Source organism: Myodes glareolus, chromosome 8 (genome assembly GCF_982192425.1).
Source record: "Myodes glareolus chromosome 8, mMyoGla1.1, whole genome shotgun sequence".
Lineage (NCBI taxonomy): Eukaryota > Metazoa > Chordata > Mammalia > Rodentia > Cricetidae > Myodes > Myodes glareolus.
This window is the reverse complement of record NC_142033.1, coordinates 52408613-52429512: the sequence shown is the minus strand read 5'-3', so window position 1 is coordinate 52429512 and position 20900 is coordinate 52408613. Positions and strand designations below refer to the sequence as shown.

At 37.7% G+C, this 20900-nt stretch overlaps 1 protein-coding gene across 1 annotated transcript in view; it reads left to right on the top strand.

Moving 5' to 3' along the window:
- Positions 1 to 7012, top strand: part of Stim2 (stromal interaction molecule 2) — a 145591-nt gene extending 138579 nt beyond the window's left edge. The window contains exons 11-12 of the mRNA XM_085691892.2: positions 749 to 1022; positions 5370 to 7012. Of these exons, the coding sequence (XP_085548018.1) occupies positions 749 to 1022; positions 5370 to 5847 (752 nt within the window). The 3' untranslated portion in view covers positions 5848 to 7012. The remainder of the gene's footprint in view (positions 1 to 748; positions 1023 to 5369) is intronic.
- Positions 7013 to 20900: the final 13888 nt, after the last annotated feature.

The following is a 20900-nucleotide window of genomic DNA, read 5'->3' as shown; positions in this document are numbered from 1 at the left end:
TCGATTATTAGCATGAGCTTCAGAAAGAACCCATTTTATAAAGGGTGCAGGCATAAAGTATGCCAGCCAGCACCTTCTGTCCTGGTGCTGTGTCACTGAGGAATGTCACGTGCTCAAAGGTGCTCTTGGGCAGCTTCGGCATAGGAAAAGAATCTGAGTGAATCTGTTTACTCCACATGCAAGTGTCGAGCTTGTGGTAAACACAGGGAGATCGAAGACAGAGACTTAGTCCTTGAGGATCTGTGTTTAGGAAGCAAGCTTTGGTTTCAGCTGAGAGACTGTCTGTACAATCTTTATTTAAACCTTCTTAAAGGTCAAACATGTGATATATCAAAGACTATCCATTGATACTTTATACTGTTTTTTCCTTCTGCTTCAGTATAGTATTCATAAATAGGTTATTATTCCTTATAAAGAGACTATGTTAATTTTAAATTTAAATGTTACTTTGAATAAAGTTTTTAAACTCTGTTTTTAGTAGTATTAGATTTTTACAGTAAGACTATATTAGTGTGCATTTTATTTTAGTTTTACCTGTTGTCATTTTTATTATATTTGCATTAATTGTTCTTTAACTTTTTCATAGGTGGTAGAGAATGGCAGTTGTTATATAGTTACATGAATAAAAATTAAATATGATATTTTACTGTATTAGTTCTTGTGTACATATTTGTAAGAAGACAGCTAAGGGACAAGGGGCAAGGGACATTGGTGGTTATGAGTGTTTCCATTTGCTTATGTTTTTCAGGGACCGTGCCTAAACCTGCTGGGTCTTTAGCCCGGAGCAGTAGTTTATGCCGCTCTCGTCGCAGCGTTGTGCCATCCTCCCCACAGTCCCAGCGAGCTCAGCTTCCTCCCCATGCTCCTCTGGTAGCCCACCCTCGGCATCCTCACCATCCCCAGCATTCCCAGCACTCATTACCTTCCCCAGATCCAGACATCCTGTCTGTGTCGAGTTGCCCTGCTCTGTATCGGAACGAAGAGGAGGAGGAGGCCATTTACTTCACTGCTGAAAAACAATGGTATTGGCTATTAATAACTGCAGAGGATGGGGCTAAGTGGGTATGTTAGTGGCAGCAGTGCTGCAGTGTATTCTGTGGTTACACAAGCCTTCACAGACTCGGTGGCTTCACATGACACCTATTTATGGACACTCAAGTTCTGTACATCTGAAGTGCAAGTCTAGGCTGACTGGGTTTCCTGCTCAGGGTATCGGAGGCTAAAGTCAAGGTACCAGCTGGCCTGAGTTCTTTCTTGTGTGGAATCTGGAGTGCCCTCTGAGTCTCATGTGTTTGTGGGTATCTTGCTAAGGTCTTGTTTCTGTGTTGTTCTAAGCACAGGATCTGGTTGCTTTCAGTTTCTAAAGACCATCCACCTGTCCTTATTGAGTGACCTAATATTTAATGCTGGTAGCAGACACTTGCCTTGTATATTTTCTGCCTTTGCTGAGCAGCTTGCCTGAATAATAATCTTTATGAATATCAGTGACTCTGGGGCCTTTGGACCCCGGGGAGACCTGTGAAGTCCCAGAACCCAGTGGGGAGCCCTCTTGTCACTGGGCTGTCAGAGCCTTTTGAGGTGTAACTGCACTGATACTAACAAATGCAGTTGGCTCGGGTCTCCAACCATAGACTTGTCGAGTGAAAATATGTATGTAAAATATGACATCTTGGACTTGAGTATACCCCCATATAAAGAGACATCAATATGAGTGAAATTTCAAAATAATTTGTTGCTTACTAGCATGTAGGCAGTGTCGTCATCTCAGTGCTCGGAAGATGTTGAGAGCTTAATGGAGAGAATGATAAAATTAAATTAAATTCATTACTTCATTTCTTTGCTACAGTGAGTATAGCTGCATGCATTCCAATCTGTCTCAAGGGCACCAGCACACCGTGAGGTCTGTTACTGCGGGGAGCTCACTTCTAAGCAGTATTCCTCTTCTCAAGTGGAGTACTGCTTGTGACAGAAAAACTACTATTAGTTTCTGATTTTGCCATGTATCAGGACTGATCATGGTGGTCAGGGTGGTTCTTAGCTATCACATGGTGATATTACCATCAGATCACTTGTCACTCATCATTTCGCTGCCTAGTAAAAGTTATTTTTTAATTAGTAGATAATCTCTGAGGCTTGTTCCTAAGGAAATAATTAGGGTTAGCAGTTTCCAGTAGAGAATTCGATGCTTCTTTCCCCGAGGAGCCTGTTATAATTAGCATTTTATGTGTCGTTTTAGTATAAGCACAGTCACAAACAATGTGACTTCACTCTCACATCATTTTTCTGTGGCTTCTGGAAAGTGGTGGGGAGCTGTCCTGTCCCACAGAACCTTTCCACCATGGGAATGCTAAGCTCTTGTTTCACATGCCGTGTCAAAACTTCACAGCTGCCTCATAAGTATGAGAGGAATCTGACCTCAGAGAACACCTGGGCTGCTTTATCCATGATGGCTGTCTGCTGTGGAGAGTATATACATGCACACTCAGCTAGCTCTCACCCACGGTTGTCTTCTTCTTTATCTTTTTAAACACTTATCTTTTCATAAAACATATATGTGCTTGTTTACATGTTACCACAGGGAAAATGATTTTAAAAATTCATGTAAATGGTGCATATGATTAAGTTTAATTCCAAAGGAAACATGTGCTACAAATAATATGCATTTAAAAATACATTATTTTTAATTGGTACAGATCTGATCAGTTGTATGGAAGAAGCAATATATTTGATCATTGCTCATTTTTGAATTAGAATGGTAGAAGTAGATAGAACATTAAAGACAAATTAAAGTCTCTTACTTTAGCATATAAGAAAATTGAGACCTAGAAAAAATAGATGATTTGTGTGAGGTTGACAACTGAAAAAAACAGGACTAGGGGAGGAGGGAGGAGTCACGTCTCCTGAGTTTGGTGGTTTTTTTTTTTCACATTACACCTTTATGAGGCTAGGAGATAATGCTAGGAAATAATTTTTCCTAAGGAAGCTTGTATGAAGAAAATCTTTAAGGTTAGCAAGATAGTTCAGTAGGTAAAGACACTTGCTGCCTAGCCTGGTTACCTTGATTCACTTCCCAGGATCCACACTGTGGATAAAGAACCAAGTCCTGTAAGCTGCTTTCTGACCTCCACATTTGAGCCATGGACTTGTATACATATATATAGCATAAATAAATGTACATACATGCAATATACTCTTTACATATATGGTATGAGTAAAATAAAAATATGTAAGTTCAGCAATCTATTATATATCTAAAGTAATTGAAATAATTCTGACAATTGAGTAATTGTCAGAAATAAGCAAGTATAAATATGAAAATGGTAGTAGTCATAGACCAGTCACTGTAAGAGATTGTTTAATTCTATAAATATGAGTTTAGTTCTTGCTGTGTCTTGTGTACTTGATACCTTGAGCTCCCTAGGCAACTAAGATGACCCTAGACTAGCTTCAGCTGGAAGATCATTATCCTGTGAGGTTTTACTTTGCTGTTCTGTCTTTAGCCCTATTCTTTTCTGACTTTGTTTCCTCAATTTTACCTTGACTTTTTCTTTTGTTTTTAAAGAACTCTTTAATGGAGTTCTGCTAAGTGCATGCAGAAGCCAATTAGAAATAGTTCCTCTTCAGGATTTCATTCGTTCTTCATTCAGTACATGTTTATTGATCTCACTGTGGGGTTGCCATGAATTACAACGCAGAGAATACAATTGTTAATAAGATCTCCTACTCTTAATAGGGCTTTTTCTTTTGAAGTTAGTAGAAAATACCATTTTTGCTACTCGGCGATGATAGATGATAAGCAAAGGAAATGCCATTGTATAATTTTATATAGGACGGTTAGGGAAGGCCTCTCTGGGTGGGTAGTAGTTACCTAAAGGACAGGAAGAAGCCAGTCAAAGAGCAGTGGGAGGATTATATTCCAGCAGAGGAAACAGTGCAGAGTCCTGAGGAAGTCTGCAGATTGGTGTGTTGAAGGAATAGTAAGGGTATTCTGGAACAGAGGGAGAGAGTGTGATTGGACAGATAGCCAAGGGCTTGATAGATGTGCAGAGCCTTTGGATTCTATCTGAGGGAGCACAGTGAAAAGTCATGAGCAAGTGAGTGACATGTGGTGACTGAGCTTTTTGAGTTATTTCAGTGGCTGTATAGAAAAGTTGCTGAAAGGGATGCACTGGAATAGAAGCAGAGAAACTAATGAGGAAGTCATGGAGTCACTTAGGACAAGTTTGTGGTGGTTCTAAAAAGACCATGGCTTTGTGATATTTCAGAGGAGGCTAGTAGTCTTGACGGTGACTCTTACGAACTTTAGTGTTCTGTTTTATTTATCTTCTTTTCTACTATAGACAAAGTGGGGGAAACATTCACAGATTATTTTGTAAAAACTTACTCAATGTCCCTTCTTGAAAAATAGCATCATATGTTTGCCTTTTATCTCCTATCCGTTCCAGTGTATCTTATCAGATTGTCTCTACGAAACTTGGTAGAGCTTTTATTTTAGTGCTGTGTTCATATTTTACTTCCTCAGAAAGTTATATTTCCTCAAGGTCATAACTAAACACTAAAATAATGATTAAAGCTCCGTCTTTCAAACATATACTGGCAGTTCTGTGATTCAGAAGGAAAACGAGTATTGAAGGAAAGCAAAAGTCAGAAGGGCTTAGGAAAGCTCAAAATTCAAATGTTTTCATTTCCCTGATAGTTAAAGAAGGCATAACTTAATTCAATTATGTTGTTTGATTGTTACCATTTATCTCAAAACTAAACAAGTTTGGGGCTAGGGAGAGGATCAGACAATGCATGCAGTGTCTGCTAATGAACATTAGAAGCTGAGTTTGGGTCCCTGTAACTTGTGTAAATGCAAGGTACATGCCACACTTGTCTAACTCCAGCAGGATAGAGATGGGAGCAAGCTGATCTCTAGTGTATTCGCCAGTCAGCCCACCTGAATTAATGAGTTCCAGATTTGGTGAGAGACCTTGTCTCCAAAAATAACATGGATGGCAATCAAGGAAGATGCTCCATGTTGGTCTGTAGTCCACACATGCACACATGCACACATGCAGATATCTACACAAATACATATATATGTCTCTGTGTGTATGTTTGTCTCTTCTCTCTCTCTCTCTCTCTCTCTCTCTCTCTCTCTCTCTCTCTCTCTCCCTCTCTCTTTCTTTCTTTGTCACACACACATATGCACATGGAAATAATATGCTATAGTACAAGAAAAGTTCTCAATTTTATCTCTACATATAAGTATAGCATATCTCCTTTAGTAATTGGATGAGTAGTGAATGGAAGTTGATTTGACTAGAATGTTCACTGTTACTCTTATGAACATCTTGATCTAAGCGCTCTCCCTTTGTCTTCTTCAGGGAAGTACAGGACACAGCTTCAGAGTGTGACTCCTTAAACTCCTCCATTGGGAGGAAGCAGTCTCCTCCTTCAAGCCTTGAGATATACCAAACATTGTCTTCTCGAAAGATATCAAGAGATGAGCTTTCCCTGGAGGATTCCTCCCGGGGGGATTCGCCAGTAACAGCAGATGTCTCCCGGGGCTCCCCTGAGTGTGTGGGTCTGACAGAAACCAAGAGCATGATCTTCAGTCCTGCCAGCAAAGTGTACAATGGCATCTTGGAGAAATCCTGTAGCATGAACCAACTTTCTAGTGGCATCCCGGTGCCTAAACCTCGACACACATCATGTTCCTCAACTGGCAATGACAGCAAGCCAGTTCAGGAAGTCTCGAATGTTTCCAGAATAAGCAGCATCCCACATGACCTTTGTCATAATGGCGAGAAAAGCAAAAAGCCATCAAAAATCAAAAGCCTTTTCAAGAAGAAGTCTAAGTGACTCAACGACTTGATGGAATTCCATTCAAGTGGCATCTGTGAACTTTATCTCCCACCCTCCACTCCGTTTTCATTTTAATTTTAGGAATGTAACTCCATTGGGGCTTTCCAGAGTTGATACCATAGTGGAAATGTCCTTAGGGACAGCTGTCTACTGTCTGCTGTAACAAACTACACCTTCAGTTCAAGTCAGACATTACCCAAGAGTCATCGAGAGGAGACACTTGACAGTCATTTCCACCTATTTATTTCTGCATTGATGTTAGTGATGTATACACAGCATTCTGTTGAAAGCCGCTATGGACTTACAAGCTTTAATGGACTGTAAGCCAGCATGGGCTTGCAAAAATTTCTTGTTTACCAGAATATCTTCTTATCTTTCCACAGAGCTGTTTCCATCATGGACTAAATAACTTAAAAGAAGTAAAACTAATTGCACTACTGTTTTCCAGACTGGAAAAAAAATCTCTGCAAGTAAAACTGTATAGAGTTTATAAAATGACTGTGGATAGGGGACTGTTTTCACTTTTAGATCAAAATGGGTTTTTAAGTAGAAACTAGAGTTTCTAATTGACTTGCTTTCTGGAAATGAAAACCCACACTTTTATTATGGGACGCTTCTTCAAATGCATTTATTATTATAAAGTTTCAAGTCCTGCTGTAAAGATCATGTTGTTTTGTTTTCCCCAGGGCTTTCACTGTGATTTACTGCACTGCAGGCTGTATGATAAAATATAAATAATGTTAAGAGAGAAGGCTCTTGATTCCTTATACAAGTGGAAGAGTTAAAACTTGATCGAAGGACTTAAAACATTCACATGCTTAAACTGAGGTGGGGTGGAGAGTCAGGCACTTGTTTACAGACTTTGAATAAATGCAAAGGATTTATGGTTTGAAAAATTTGTACTGTGGAAACGATAATAAATTGGAGACATTATTGTGTGGGATTGTGCTGATTTTTGTTGATAACACTCCAGTAAAAACACTGTTTTTTGAAGAGCTATGTAAGCTGTCCTGTTGCTTAATTGCAATATAATAGTGATGTTTTGGAATTACGTTGTCAACAAATTTCTTTGTTTTATATTGTTTGTCATATTTTTATGTAGTTTGAAATGTTTAAATGTTCTAATATCAAGATTAACAAATATATATTTATGGTGCATTTAGATTGCGTTGTATCAGTTTGTAAAGTGTGAAATTGGCCAGATGATAGCCTAGCCTGAGAGCAGTGTCACATCAAACAACCGCACGTGAACATCTTCAGTTTCCTCTTTCTCAGCTCTTACAACCTCAGTCAGAATTACCTGGAAATGCAATGAGGATGTGTGGTTGGGTGAAATCTCAACATGTTAACTAGAATGTTTTTGGCCATGGCTAATATAATACCTAACTCAGTGCTGTATATATGGGGATGCTAGTAGATAAGTGAGGAGTTCTTCTGAGGTTTGGATAAAAGGAATGCTTTGTTAAGAAGCTGAATATCATGATCTCCTGTGGCATGTGATTATTTCCATTGGTCCTGTTGGTAACATTGTCAGCATCTTAAATGGTATCCTCAGAGGCTGATGCTTACATGGTTACATATCAGCTCCTAGGAACAGATGTTGGCTGCAGATAAGGCAAGGTGATATGAAAGATGGAGTTCAGAAATAGCTCTGGAGCTCTACAGAAAGAGTTCAAAGAATTAGAAAGTTCTGGAAGCTCTCGGAGTGAATAGAGTTGCTTTGTCTTTCTCTTGACTGGACAGGAGTTCTCATTGATAATTGCAGCAGAGATAAGAGCTTTTTGGTTTGTTGGATAGAAAAGGTCAAAACTACTGGAGCATGGTGTGTGCTGGTAGAAGGCTTGATCTGCAAGATTGCTGATAGGACATTCTAGGTCAGAACCTGGTAGAGACTTGAGATTGGCCCAAGAGTGTGGGTGGTTTTAGGAAAGGAGTACATTGTGCACACTGGATTACACATTTATAAACAGATCCGACCAAGGGATATTCACTGTTGCGTGTTGTGATATTTATTGCCCCAATAACAGTATTTGGAAATTGAGAAAAGAATTGAGTTTTGGAAAACCACAGTCATTTCTGTATTACATCACACATAAAATGTTGGGCATTTCTATAAGTTTTACATACATTTGTCGCTTTACTCTAGCCTTTCAATATTATAGTGTTTTCCTGGTTTTTCCTTTTGGGAAAAAAGAAAAAGATTACTGGTAGAGAAGGATGAAGAAGAAAACCACAGCCTGCAGGTCAAATTCTGCTATCTGAACATCTTAGTATTTGAGGTGCCTTCTGCTAGATATTTTTTAAAATAATTATATATTTTACATAATTGAAATCATTTTTATATCATGCCTTTTCACTTTTATCTCAAGCATTTCTCCAATATTAAAAATTATTTGCAAATAACATTTTAGTGACTAATAGTATGGCATTGTATAGATTTACTATAATCTTATAAGAAATCCTGTCATTCAGTACTATAATATATAATATTATTTAAAACACTAATCTGTCATTTAACGTTATATAATATATAATAATATATTATCATTAAAACAGCCTTTCATTAAACATTAGACTGCTGCCAAATTTATTACCTGTAAAGCATTTAAAAGTTTGTTGAGTTTTCTCTATACCAGGCACTGTTTTAAACTATGGTACATACTCTAATTTTTATACCAAGCTGTAAAATAACTGCATCATTTTCAGCAGCAGCAGCAGCAGCAGCAGCAGCATTTAATCACGGTTTCCCAGTGGCCAGAAAGCCCAGAACTATAGTGGGTTGTTAAGGGCATGTGATTAGTGGTAGAGAGTACTGCTCTTAATGTCTAAATGATACTGTGTAAATTCTCATCAATACAGGTTTCTTATAGTGTATTTTAAGGAAATATGTAAGAAAATGTGAAGATATTTTAGTTTACATCTACATACATGTGCATATGTATGCTTGTCTCACATGTATTTGGGGGGTAACCTTTTTAAGGTTTTTTTGCCCTAGAGCCATGTTCACATCCTCTCCCCAAGATAGTGTGTGTGAGTACCTTTGACTACGTTGATTTCTGAATTGCTATTTTGTTAAAGCTTCACTAATTTTGTAGGAAAAGAATGTCTAGAGAGAGCAGTTTTTACTGGTTTGTAGCTTGTGTTTTTCGTGTTAGTTAATTGCTGTTCATGCTTTTTTTTTCTCATTAAGTTCTTAAGGATTTGGTGCTTTTTCTAAATCTTCTGCAGTGACTCCTTCAAACATAGTTATTGTAGCTACTTTTTATTTAACAATAAAGCTAAGTTTTCTTTTAATGTAGATATATTGTTATTTTAAAAGTATGTGAAAGGGAAAAAAAGCAAGTTTAAGTTTTAGTCTGGCTGATCTTCTCTTTAGAATCTTAACTTGGTTTCTATAGCCGAGGTGGATTTTCCCCTCAGTGCTATAAGTAAACAAGAATATGGAGACAACAGTGACATCTCCTCCTCTTTCGTCTCTTTTTCCTCCTCTTTAGTACATGTTTGTGTATATGGATGCTCCTTCATGTGCACAGCATATATGTAGGAGGCAGAAATTGTTGTCAGGTATCTTCATCCATCATGCTCTACCTTATTTTTGAGACAGACTCTATCGTGTGTGTGTGTGTGTGTACCTGAAGTATACAGATTTAGCAGTCTGACTGGTCAGTGAGCACCAGGAATCTGCTGTCTCTGGCCCCCAAACACTGGGATTACAGGCTTGCACTGCTGCTTCTGATTTTTTATATGGATGCTGGGAGGCTGAACTCAAATTCATGCTTGCACAGCAAACATTTTACCCAGTGAACCATCTTTTTAGCTCCCAGGGTCATCTTAATTCCTTCAACTAACATTTAATAGTTTACCTTATACTACGCATTGTGAGAAGCCCCAAACATGTGAACACTGATATTACAGTTCCTTGCTGTAAAGGAACCTAGTATGTAATAGAAGGAGATGAGATGAAAATCTTCATGTGCTAGAACTATATAGTGACTGTTGAGGAGGTAGAGATTCATGGAGAGAGCAAGTATGTATTTCATAGCTTTAATAAATTAAAAATAATTCAGTGGTACTCTTTGTCAAAGACATGGAAGGACTGGCTGTGGTCCTACCATATAACCAAAGGCAACTTAGTTTTAGCTATCTCATTAGTATGAGCTCGTACTTACTGAATTCCAGCAAAACATTTAACAGCAATGAGGGTGAATTGTCCAAAGCACTGTTTCCCCTACCAGCCATTATGGGCTAGAATGCTGGAAGGCACCAGTCTTCAGAGATACCTGAGTAGGTGTAAGCTGATTGTGAATGAATTAGGGTCCAGTGGACTTCAGATCAAGATTAAGAATTTTCATCTTTGTCCTAAAATTGGGCTTTCTTGGAGTTCTCTATAAGCGCTAAGAAGCCTATAGAAGATCATATCCACTGCAAACTCAGATGCAACATTGGAGAGCAACATCATTTTAGATACTGCTTTCTTTGTGTGACCAGATTGAGGTCAATCCCAAGCATCCTCGTCAAGAGTTACATAATCCTTGCTGCTGGATTTTGAAGCATCCTAGTGCAGTTTTTACTGAATTGAAACTGTCTACATAAGATTGTTTTGGCTCTCCTGGGATTTTTGCTTTTCCATATGAAGTGGAGTATTGTTCTTTCAAGGTCTCTGAAGAATCGTGTTGGGATTTTATGGGCGTTGCATTGAATCTATAGATTGCATTTGGTAGGATTGTCATTTTTATTATGTTGATCCTACCTATCCAAGAGAATGGGAGGTCTTTCAATTTTCTGTTATCTTCTTCATTACTTTCTTCAAAGATTTAAAGTTCTTGTAGAACAGGTCTTTCACCTTGTCGAACAGGTTAGCATCACCCCAAGATATTTTATGTTTTTTATGGCTATTGTGAATGGTGATTTTCTCTGATTTCTTTCTCAGACCTTTTGTCACTTGTATATAGAAGGTTGGTTTTGTATCCTGCCACATTGCTGAAGGTATTATGTATACTATAATATCATCTGCAAATAGTGACAGTTTGACTTCTTCCTTTCTAATTTGTATCCCCTTGATCTCCTTTTTTTGTCTTATTGTTCTTGCTAGAACTTCAAGAACTATGGTAAAGAGATGGAGAGAGTGGACAGCCTTGTCTTGTTCCTGATTTTAGTGGAATCGCTTTCAGTTTCTTTCCATTTAATTTGATGTTGGCTGTCAGCTTGCTGTATATTGCTTTTATTATACTTAGATGCGTTCCTTGTATCCCTGCTCTCTCCAAGACCTTTATCATGAAGGGATGTTGGATTTTGTGAAAGACTTTTTCATCATCTAATGACATGATCATATGTTTTAATTTTTTCTTTCAGTTTATTTATATGGTGGATTACATTGACAGATTTTCGTATGGTGTATCATCTCTGTATCTCTGGGATGAAGCCTACTTGATCATGGTGGATGATTTTTTTTATGTGTTCTTGAATTCGGTTTGTCAGTATTTTATTGAGTATTTTTGCATCAATATTCATGAGGGAGATTGGTCTGTAATTCTCTTTCTTAGTTGAGTCTTCATGTGGTTTGGGTATCAGGATAACTGTAGCCTCATAGAAAGAGTTTGGCAATGATCCTTCTGTTTCCTTTGTGTGGAACACTTTGAGGAGTGTACGTATTAGCTCTTATTTGAAGTTCTGGTAGAATTCTGCGCTAAGCCCATCAGGCCCTGGGCTTTTTTGGTTGGGAGACTTTTGATGACTGCTATTTCCTTATAGGTCTGTTTCAATTGCTCATCTGGTCTTGATTTAATTTTAGTTTGTAGAATCTATCCAGAAAATTGCCCATTTCTTTTATATTTTCCAATTTTTTGGAGAACAGAATTTTGTAGTATGACCTAATGATTCTCTAGATTTCCTTCTTGTCTGTTGTTGTGTCCTCCTTTTTATTTCTGATTTTGTTAATTTGGATGTTCCTTTTCTGCCTATTGATTAGTTTTAGGTTTTTTTTTTTTTGAACCTCTATACCAATTCCCAAAGTGGCTACATTAGTTTCTTTCATTCCCAGCATACTGTTCAGGATCTTGCATCCTCAGCCAGGTTTGTCACTTGGTTTCTTGGTAGTCAGCCTGACGAGGTTGTGACAGAGTCTCAGTGTAGTTTAATTTCACATTTCTCTGAGAGATAAGAATATTCAATGTTTAATTCACTTTCCCATTTGTTACTGGATACATCATTTGCAATGATGTTTATCATTTGCAGGTTTGTGTTCTTGATATTAATACCCTATCAGATATAGCCAGATATTGTCTCACATTTTGTAATTGTCTCTTTCCTCTGTTGATTTTCTCTTTCTTCTTTGATATTTGAGAGCTTTGGAATTTCATGCAATCTTTTTTGCAAGTTTCTTGCTTTTATTTCCTAAACCACTGAAATCCTTTTTAGAATATTCTCTATGCCTGTATCTTGGACTGTTTTACCTGTATTTTCCACTAGCAGTTGACAAAATATTTTAGTCTTACATTAAGGTCGTAGGTTTATTTTGAATAGATATTCATACAAGGGCAAAAATAAGAATCTATTTTCACTCTTATACATGTGGACGTAAGTTCAGCACCAGCATTTTCTGTGGAGGCTTTCTTTTCTGATGTGTTCAGCACCTTTGTCAAAATTCACACATCTGTAGTTCATAGATTTATTTCTAAGTCAAGCATTGTGGTGCCGCTAGCATTGGTCTTTCTGCTTAGAATTGCTTTGGCTCTTGAAGGTCTTTCAGGCTTCCATACAAAATGTGAGATTGTTTTCCTTAGTTCTGTGAAGAAATGAAGAATGCCGTTGGATTTTGATGGGATTAAATTTGTTGCTTGCTTTTGGAAATATAGTCCTTTTTACAAATTAATTCTGCCAACCTGTAAACATGGTAATTATTTCCACCTTAGAAGGTGGAAGTTTTTTTTTTTCTCAAAGTTTATTAAAAAAATGTGTAGCCCAGGCTGGCCTCGAACTCGTGATCCTCCTGCCTCTGCCTCCTTCAGCAAATCCTACCGGCGTGCGCCACCACTACCGGTGGAAGTCTTATAACATATTTTTTCCTTTTTAAATTTTTCTTGTGTATATACATTGAAGTTTTCATTATAGGGATCTTTCCACATTTTTAGGTTCATTCTGAGGTGTTTTATTTTTGAAGCTATTGTGAATAAGATTTTCTTTTCCAGGTTCTCTCTTAGCAAGTTAATTATTGTTACATAGAAAAATTACTGATTCTTTTGCGTGTTATTTTTTATCTTTTGCTGAGATTTTTTTAAAAAAATCAAATATAAAAGGTTTATTTTGTATAATCTTAGGGTCTTTGAAGAATAGGCTACTATTTTTTATAGATAGGGTTAGCTTGACTTCTTGCTTACCTACTTGTGGAACTATTTCATCCTTTTGCCTTAATGCTCTCACTAAGACATCAACCATTATACTAAATAGGGATGGGGAAGGAGAGACCCATATCTCATTGTTGATTTTAGAACAAATGCTTTCTAGTTTTTCCTCATCTAGTATAATGTTAACTACAGATTTGTTATGGAGCTTTTATTCCTTTGAAATTCCTAGTTTCTAAAGGCTTTTTTTTTTATCATGAAGGGATGCTGAAATTTTTCAGAGGATTTTCTGCATCTGAGATGACCTTGTAATTTCAGTCTCTTAGTAATCTATGTATGTGCTGTATTACATGTGCATATGTTACACAATACTTACAGGTGTTGAAGCTAACAGGATATGGTATATGATCTTTTCAATGTGTCAATAAATTTTCAAGGGTTTTATTGAGATCTTCAGGGAGATTGGTCTATAATTTTGTTGTAGGAGGCTGCTTGTTTGTTCTCAGCTGCTCAGACCTGAAATAACCACATGGAAACTATATTAATTTGCAATACTGATTGGCCAATAACTTAAGTATATTTCTGGATAACTCATACATCTTAATTTAATCCATTTTTATTAATCTGAGTATCATCACGTGGCTGTGGCTTACCATGTAAAGTTCTGGCATCTATCTCTGGCAGAGCTACATGGCTTTTCCCTGGACTTAGCTTTCTTTCTCCCAGTTCAGTTTTCCCCACCTAGTTCTGCTCTACCCTATCACAGGCCCAAAACAGCTTCTTTATTAACCAATGGTATTCATAGCATACAGAGGGGAATCCCACATCATATTTTCATTTTCTACTTTTTTAGAATTTATTTTTTAAAACAATCTGTTCTCATTTTACATACCAATTACACTTCCCACTCCTTCCACTCCCCTCACCCTCCACCCATCCACTCTTCAGAGAGGTTAAGGCTTCCCATGGGAAGTCAACAAAGTCTGACACATCACTTTGAGGCAGGACGAAGCCCTCCCCCCCATATCAAGGCTGAGCAAGGTATCCCTCCCTCCAAAGAGAATAGGCTCCAAAAAGCCAGTTCAAGTACTAGGGATAAATCTGTGGCCCCACAGACTGCTCCAGCCATACAACTGTTTCCCACATTCAGAGGGCCTAGTTTGATCCTCTGCAGGTTTCCCAGCTGTCAGTCTGTAGTCAGTGAGCTCCCATTAGTTCAGTTTGGCTGTTTTTGTGGGTATCCTGTCATGATCTTGACCCCTTTGCTCATACTTCATGCTCTTTTCAACTGGACTTTGGGAGCTCAGCCAGGTGCTTAGCAGTGGATCTCTGCGTCTGCTTCCATCAGTTGCTGAATGAAGGTTCTATGATAACAGTTAAAGTAGTCATCAATCTCAGGGCAAGGCCAGTTCAGGTCTTAGCTGGGATCATCCTTGTGGATTCCTGGAAATTTCCCTAGTGCCAGGTTTCTTGCTAGCCCCATAATGTTCCCCTCAATCATGATATCTGTTTCCTAGCTCTTCCTCTCTGTCCTTGCCCTATCTCGACCATCTGGTTACTTCAATTCTCCTCCCTCCTCTCCTCCTCTTCTTCCTCTTCCCTTCTGCTCCCCCTTCTTGCTCCCATCACGCTCCCAGCTTCTCAGGGCATCTTGTTTATTTCCCCTTCTCGGGTATCCATGTATGTTTCTCTTAGGATTTTCCTAGTTACATTCTTTCTCTGGGGTCATGGACTATATAGACTGGTTATCATTTGCTTTATGTCTAATATCCACTTATGAGTGATTGCATACCATATTTATCTGGGTCTGGATTACCTCATTCAGGATGGTTTTCTCTAGTGTCATCCATTTGCCTGCAAATTTCAAGATGTTATTGTTTTTTAGTACTCTATTGTGTAAATGTACCACATTTTTTTAATCCATTCTTTGGTTGAGGGACATCTAGTTGTTTCCAGGCTATTAACGAATAATGCTGCTATAAACAGAGTTGAGCAAATGTTCTTGTGGTATGAGCTTACACACTTTATGTATATGCCCAAGAGTGGTATTGCGGGGTCTTTAGGTAGATCGATTCCCAATTGTCTAAGAAAGTACCATACTGATTTCCAAAGTGGCTGTACAAGTTTGCACTTCCACCAGCAAACTGCAAAGTGCTTCCCCTTACTCCGCATTCTCTCCAGCATAAGCTGTCATTAGTGTTTTTGATCTTAGCTGTTCTGACTTGTGTAAGATGGTATCTCAGGGTCATTTTGATTTGCATTTCTCTGATGAGTAAGGATATTAAGCAATTACTTAAATGTATTTTGGCCATTTGAGATTCTTGTGTTGAGAATTCTCTGTTTTTACTGTACCCCATTTTTAAATTGGATTATTTGTTATTTTGATATCTAGTTTATTGAGTTCTTAATATATTTTGGAAATCAGTCCTCTGTCTGATGTGGGGCTGGTGAAGATCTTTTCCCATTCAGTTAGCTGCCATTTTGTTTTATTGACTGTGTCCTTTTTCTTACAGAAGCTTCTCAGTTTCAGGAGGTCCCATTTATTTATTATTGATCTCAGTGTCTTTTCAACTACTGTTATATTTAGGAAGTAGTCTCCTGTGCCCATTCTTTCAAGGCTACTTCCCACTTTCTCTTCTATAAGGTTCAGTGTGGCTGGATTTGTGTTGAGGTAACTGATCTATTTGTACTTGAGTTTTTCTATTTGTGCCTGAAAATAGATATGGGTCTATTTTCATTACTCTACATGTTGAAATCCAGTTATGCCAGCACCATTTGTTGAAGATGCTTTCTTTTTTCCGTTGTGTAATTTTAGCTTCTTTGTCAAAAATCAGGTGTTCCTAGGTGTGTGGATTAATATTGGGGTATTTGATTTGATTCCACTGGTTTACCTGACTGTTTTTATGACAATACCAAGCTGTTTTCATTACTGTGGCTCTATAATAGAGCTTGATGTCAGGGATGGTGATGCTTCTGAAAGTTTCTTTATTGTACAGGATTGTTTTGACTGTCCTGGGTATTTTGTTTTTCCATATGAAGTTGAGTGCTGTTCTTTTAAGGTCTGTGAAGAATTGTTATGGGATTTTTGATGGGCATTGCATTGAATCTGTAGATTGCTTTTGGTAAGATTGCTATTTTTTTTATGTTGATCTTTCCTATCCAAGATATAGGAGGTCTTTCCATTTTCTTATATCTTCTTCAGTTTCTTTCTTCAAGGACTTAAAGTTCTTGTAGAACAGCTCCTTCACATGTTTTGTTAGTGTTACCCCAAGATATTTTATGTTTTTTGTGACTATTGTGAATGGTGATATTTCTCTGATTTCTTTCTCAGCCCTTTTGTCACTTGTATATAGAAAGGCTACTGCTTTGTTCCAGTTGGTCTTGTATCCTGCCACATTACTGAAGGTGTTTATCTGCTGTAGGAGTCCTTTGGTAGAATTTTATGTATACTATCATATCATCTGTATATAGTGACAGTTTGACTTTTTCCATTCCAATTTGTATTCCCTTGATCTCTTTTTGCTGTCTTATTGCTCTAGTTAGAACTTCAAGTACTATGTTGAATAGATATAGAGAGAGTGGACAGTCTTGTCTTGTACCTGATTTTAGTGGAATTGCTTTGAGTTTCTTTCCATTTAATTTGATGTTGGCTGTTGGCTTGCTGTATATTGCTTTTATTATGTTTAGATGTGTTCCTTGTATCCCTGCTCTCTCCAGGACCTTTATCTTGAAGGTATGCTGGATTTTGTCAAAGGCTTTTTCAGCATCTAATGACATGATCTTTTTTTTCCTTTAAGTTTATTTATATGGTGGATTACATTGACAGATTTTTATATGATGTACCATCTCTGTATCTCTGGGATGAAGCCTACTTGATCATGATGGAGGCTTTTTTTTTCACTATTTACTGATTGGCCCATTAGCTCAGGCTTCTTATTAACTCTTATAACTTATATTAGCACATTATTCTTGTCTATGTTAGCCATGTGGCTTGGTACCTTATTCAGCGAGGCATTCATATCTTGCTTCTTCTGTGGCTGGGTCGGACTGCGTCCTCTTTCCAGAATTCTCCTGTTCTCCTTGACCCACCTCTACTTTCTGTTTGGTTGTCTCACATATACTTCCTGCCTGGCTACTGGTCAATCAGTGTTTATTTAAAATATAATTGACAGAATACAGACCATTTTCCCACACCACTTCCCCTTCTATCTATCTATCTGTCTTTCTATCTATCTATCTATCTATCTATCTATCTATCTATCTATCTATCTATCGAACTCTGAATCTAATATCCTTTGTTTAGCTTTTCTCCTGATCATTATCCAAAGTCCAATTTTGGGGATGTGGGCATAGTTTCCCAGGCTACTTCCTGCTGGTTTAGAATTATGATCAAGTCCTGACTGGAGTATGCTGTGAGGCTTGATCATCTCAGGAAGCATCTTGAATCTGTTCTGGATGTAGAGCTCAGACATCTGAGCCATCTGTTCCTACCAGAGTTTTCTCAGGTGGTCTTCTTTGATCAATCCTGATTTTTCTTAATTCAGAATAAATCCATAGCCTCTCATTTTCTGTGGAAACAAAAGCAAAACCTCTTCTCCAAAGTAATATACCTTTTGACTTCAATTTTGAAATCAATGTATTTTCAAAATACCTATCTTGGTTTAATTCAGCAGCATTTATAACCAAATATCTTTTTGCAGCTGTTACTCCTTCCTTGGCATTAAAACAATTCAAAGAGAACATAATAACATACAGTATCCAGACTCTCTGTGTATTTTTCATCTTTACATGGCTTATTTTAGCCTCTACTTCTTTTATTTTTACTTTTAATTTTTGACTTTTTGAGACAGGTTTTCTGTGTATCTTTGGCTGTCCTGGAACTACTTCTGTAGACCAGACTGTCCTTGAACTCACAGTTATCCACCTGTCTCTGCCTCCCAAGTGCTGGGATTAAAGGTGTGTCCTACCACATTTTGAACTCACAAAGGTCTGTCTGCCTCTGTCTCCCAAGTGTTGGGATTAAAGGCATGTGCCACCACACCTTGAACTCACAGAGGTCTGCTACCTCTGTCTCCCAAGTGTTGGGATTAATGGTGTGTGCCACCACACCTAACTACTCTTTTTTTTCTTTTCTCCCAGGCCTACATATATTTTTAAACACACAGTAAACCATTTAGAGGTTTTTTTCATCTTTGAATCTATCTTTACTGTATGTATATATCTCTCTCCTTTTTTGTCCCCATGAGTCTTTAATTTGCTAAGCAATATGGGTAGGATTTGACAGCTGGATCTAGTTCATTCCTAACTTTCTGAGATTCCAGCCTCATGGTGGAGGTACTGACTGTAGCCGTGTTTATTGTCACAACTCTATGACATTTCAAGGTCTCTGCCACCAAACAAGCTGCAGCAGTTTACTCACAAACCACATTCAAATGCTCTGTAGCTGGATATCCTGCCTGAAAGAGTGAGAGTTTGCATTGGCAGGATGGCCCAGAAAGCCAGCATTTTAAAATGGCAAGACTTCTTTCCTGCTATAGCTAAAAACCAAAAAGCATGCGGTCAGCTCTTCATCAACACCATTTAAGTGTTTTGTGGCAGGACCTCTTAAAAGAGCTGCAAGGTTTTGCAGCTAAAGCTGAGTCAGGAAGCCTCTCTTAAATGAGATGCATTTGCCTCTAGCAAGCAGAAACCACTCGAGAAAATACTGTTATTAAGAAGCCGTGTTTAATTTTTTAAATCTAGAATAACTTCCTAAGTTCTCTCAGGTTTTTAAGTAGATTTGGTCAGCCCCACGTTGGCATGCAGTTCTGTTGTGTGAGTTTTCTGTCCTGCCAGGTTCCCGCAGTCGTTAACTCCCAAAGAAATCACACAGCGGTCTACATTAACTAAAAATGGATTGAGCCATTAGCTCAGGCTTCTTATTAACACTTATAACTTATATTAGCCCATTATTTTTGTCTATGTTAGCACATGGCATGGTACCTTATTTAGCAAGACAGTCACATCTTGCTTCTTCTGTGGCTGCATCAGATTGTGCCTTCTTCCCAGAATTCTCCTGTTCTCCTTGACCCACCTCTACTTCCTGATTTTTTTTTAATGTGTCCTTGGATTCAGTTTTCCAGTATTGAGTATTTTTGCATAAATATTCATGAGGGAGATTGGTCTGTAATTCTCTTTCTTAGTTGAGTCTTTGTGTGGTTTGGGTATCAGGCTAACTGTAGCCTCATAAAAAAGTTTGGCAATGTTCCTTCTGTTTCCTTTGTGTGGAACACTTTGAGGAGTATAGGTGTTAGCTCTTGTTTGAAGTTCTGGTAGAATTCTGTGCTGAAACCATCCAGTCATGGACATTTTTTGGTTGGGAGACTTTTGATGACTGCTTCTATTTCCTTAGAAGGTCTATTTCAATTGTTCATCTGTTCTTGATTTAATTTTGGTATGTTGTACCTATCCAGAAAATTATCCATTTCTTTTAGATTTTCCAATTTTGTGGAGTACAGCCTTTCAAAGTATAACCTAATGATTCTTTGGATTTGCTCAGTGTCTGTGACTATGTCCCCACTTCATGTCTGATTTTGTTAAATGGGATATTCTCTCTCTGCCTTTTGGTTAATTTGGATAAGGGTTTAATCTATCTTGTTGATTTTCTCAAAGAACCAGCTCTTTGTTTCATTGATTCTTTGTATTGTTTTCTTTGTTTCTGTTTTACTGATTTCAGCCCTAAACTTGATTATTTCCTCAATTTGATTATGTTTTATCTTGGTTGGCTCTGTGCATTCACAGTCTGTATCTCAGAGAGCCGCTAAGGTTGCATAGTTTTCTACTTTTATAATATGTTTATCTGGTTTTAGTTTCAGGGTAATGCTGGCTTCATATGAATTTGGAAGTGTTCTCTCCTTTTCTTTTTTCTGGAGATTGTTCTTTACAGTCTTGTGGAACTTATAACCAGTCCATCCAGTCCTTAGTCTTTCTTTGCTAGGATATTTGTTTAAACTGTGTGTAACTTCTTGATTTCAGTTTGGTAGGTCATTGTATCTAGTAATTTATCAATTCCTTATAAATACCCATCTTTGGGAAAATTTCAAAGTATTCTCTAGTGGTCCTCTGTTTTTATGGTGTGTATTGTAAGCTGTCCTTTCAGCTCTAATTTTATTAACTAAGGCTTCCTTTGTTTAGTTTGACTGAGGCTTTGTTTATTTTATATCTTTTCAAAGATCAACTCTTTGTTTCAGTGATTCTATTGTTCCTTTTGATATCCATTTAATTAATTTATACTCCACTTATTATTTCTTTCTATTTATCTAGGGTTTGGTTTGTTCTTGTTTTTCTAAGACCTTGAAGTACACAGTTAAGTTATTTATTTGAGATCTTTGTGATTATTTTTCTAAACTTAAACACTCATAACTGTAAACTTTCCTTTTAGAACTGCCTTTGGTGTGCTCCAAAGATTCTGATTTTTTTTTACTTTTTATTTTGAATTTGTAGTGAGGGGCTGCGGGCAGGCCTGCTTTTCGTCCCACACGGCTCCCGCACGGCTAGCTTAGCCCCAGAAATAACAACACACAAATTGTATTCATTTAAGCACTGCCTGGCCCATTATCTCTAGAGAGTTAGTTACTGACTAACCCTCATATCTTGATATTAACCCATTTCTAATAATCTGTGTAGCACCACGAGGTGGTGGCTTACCGGAAAAGATTCAGCATGTCTGAC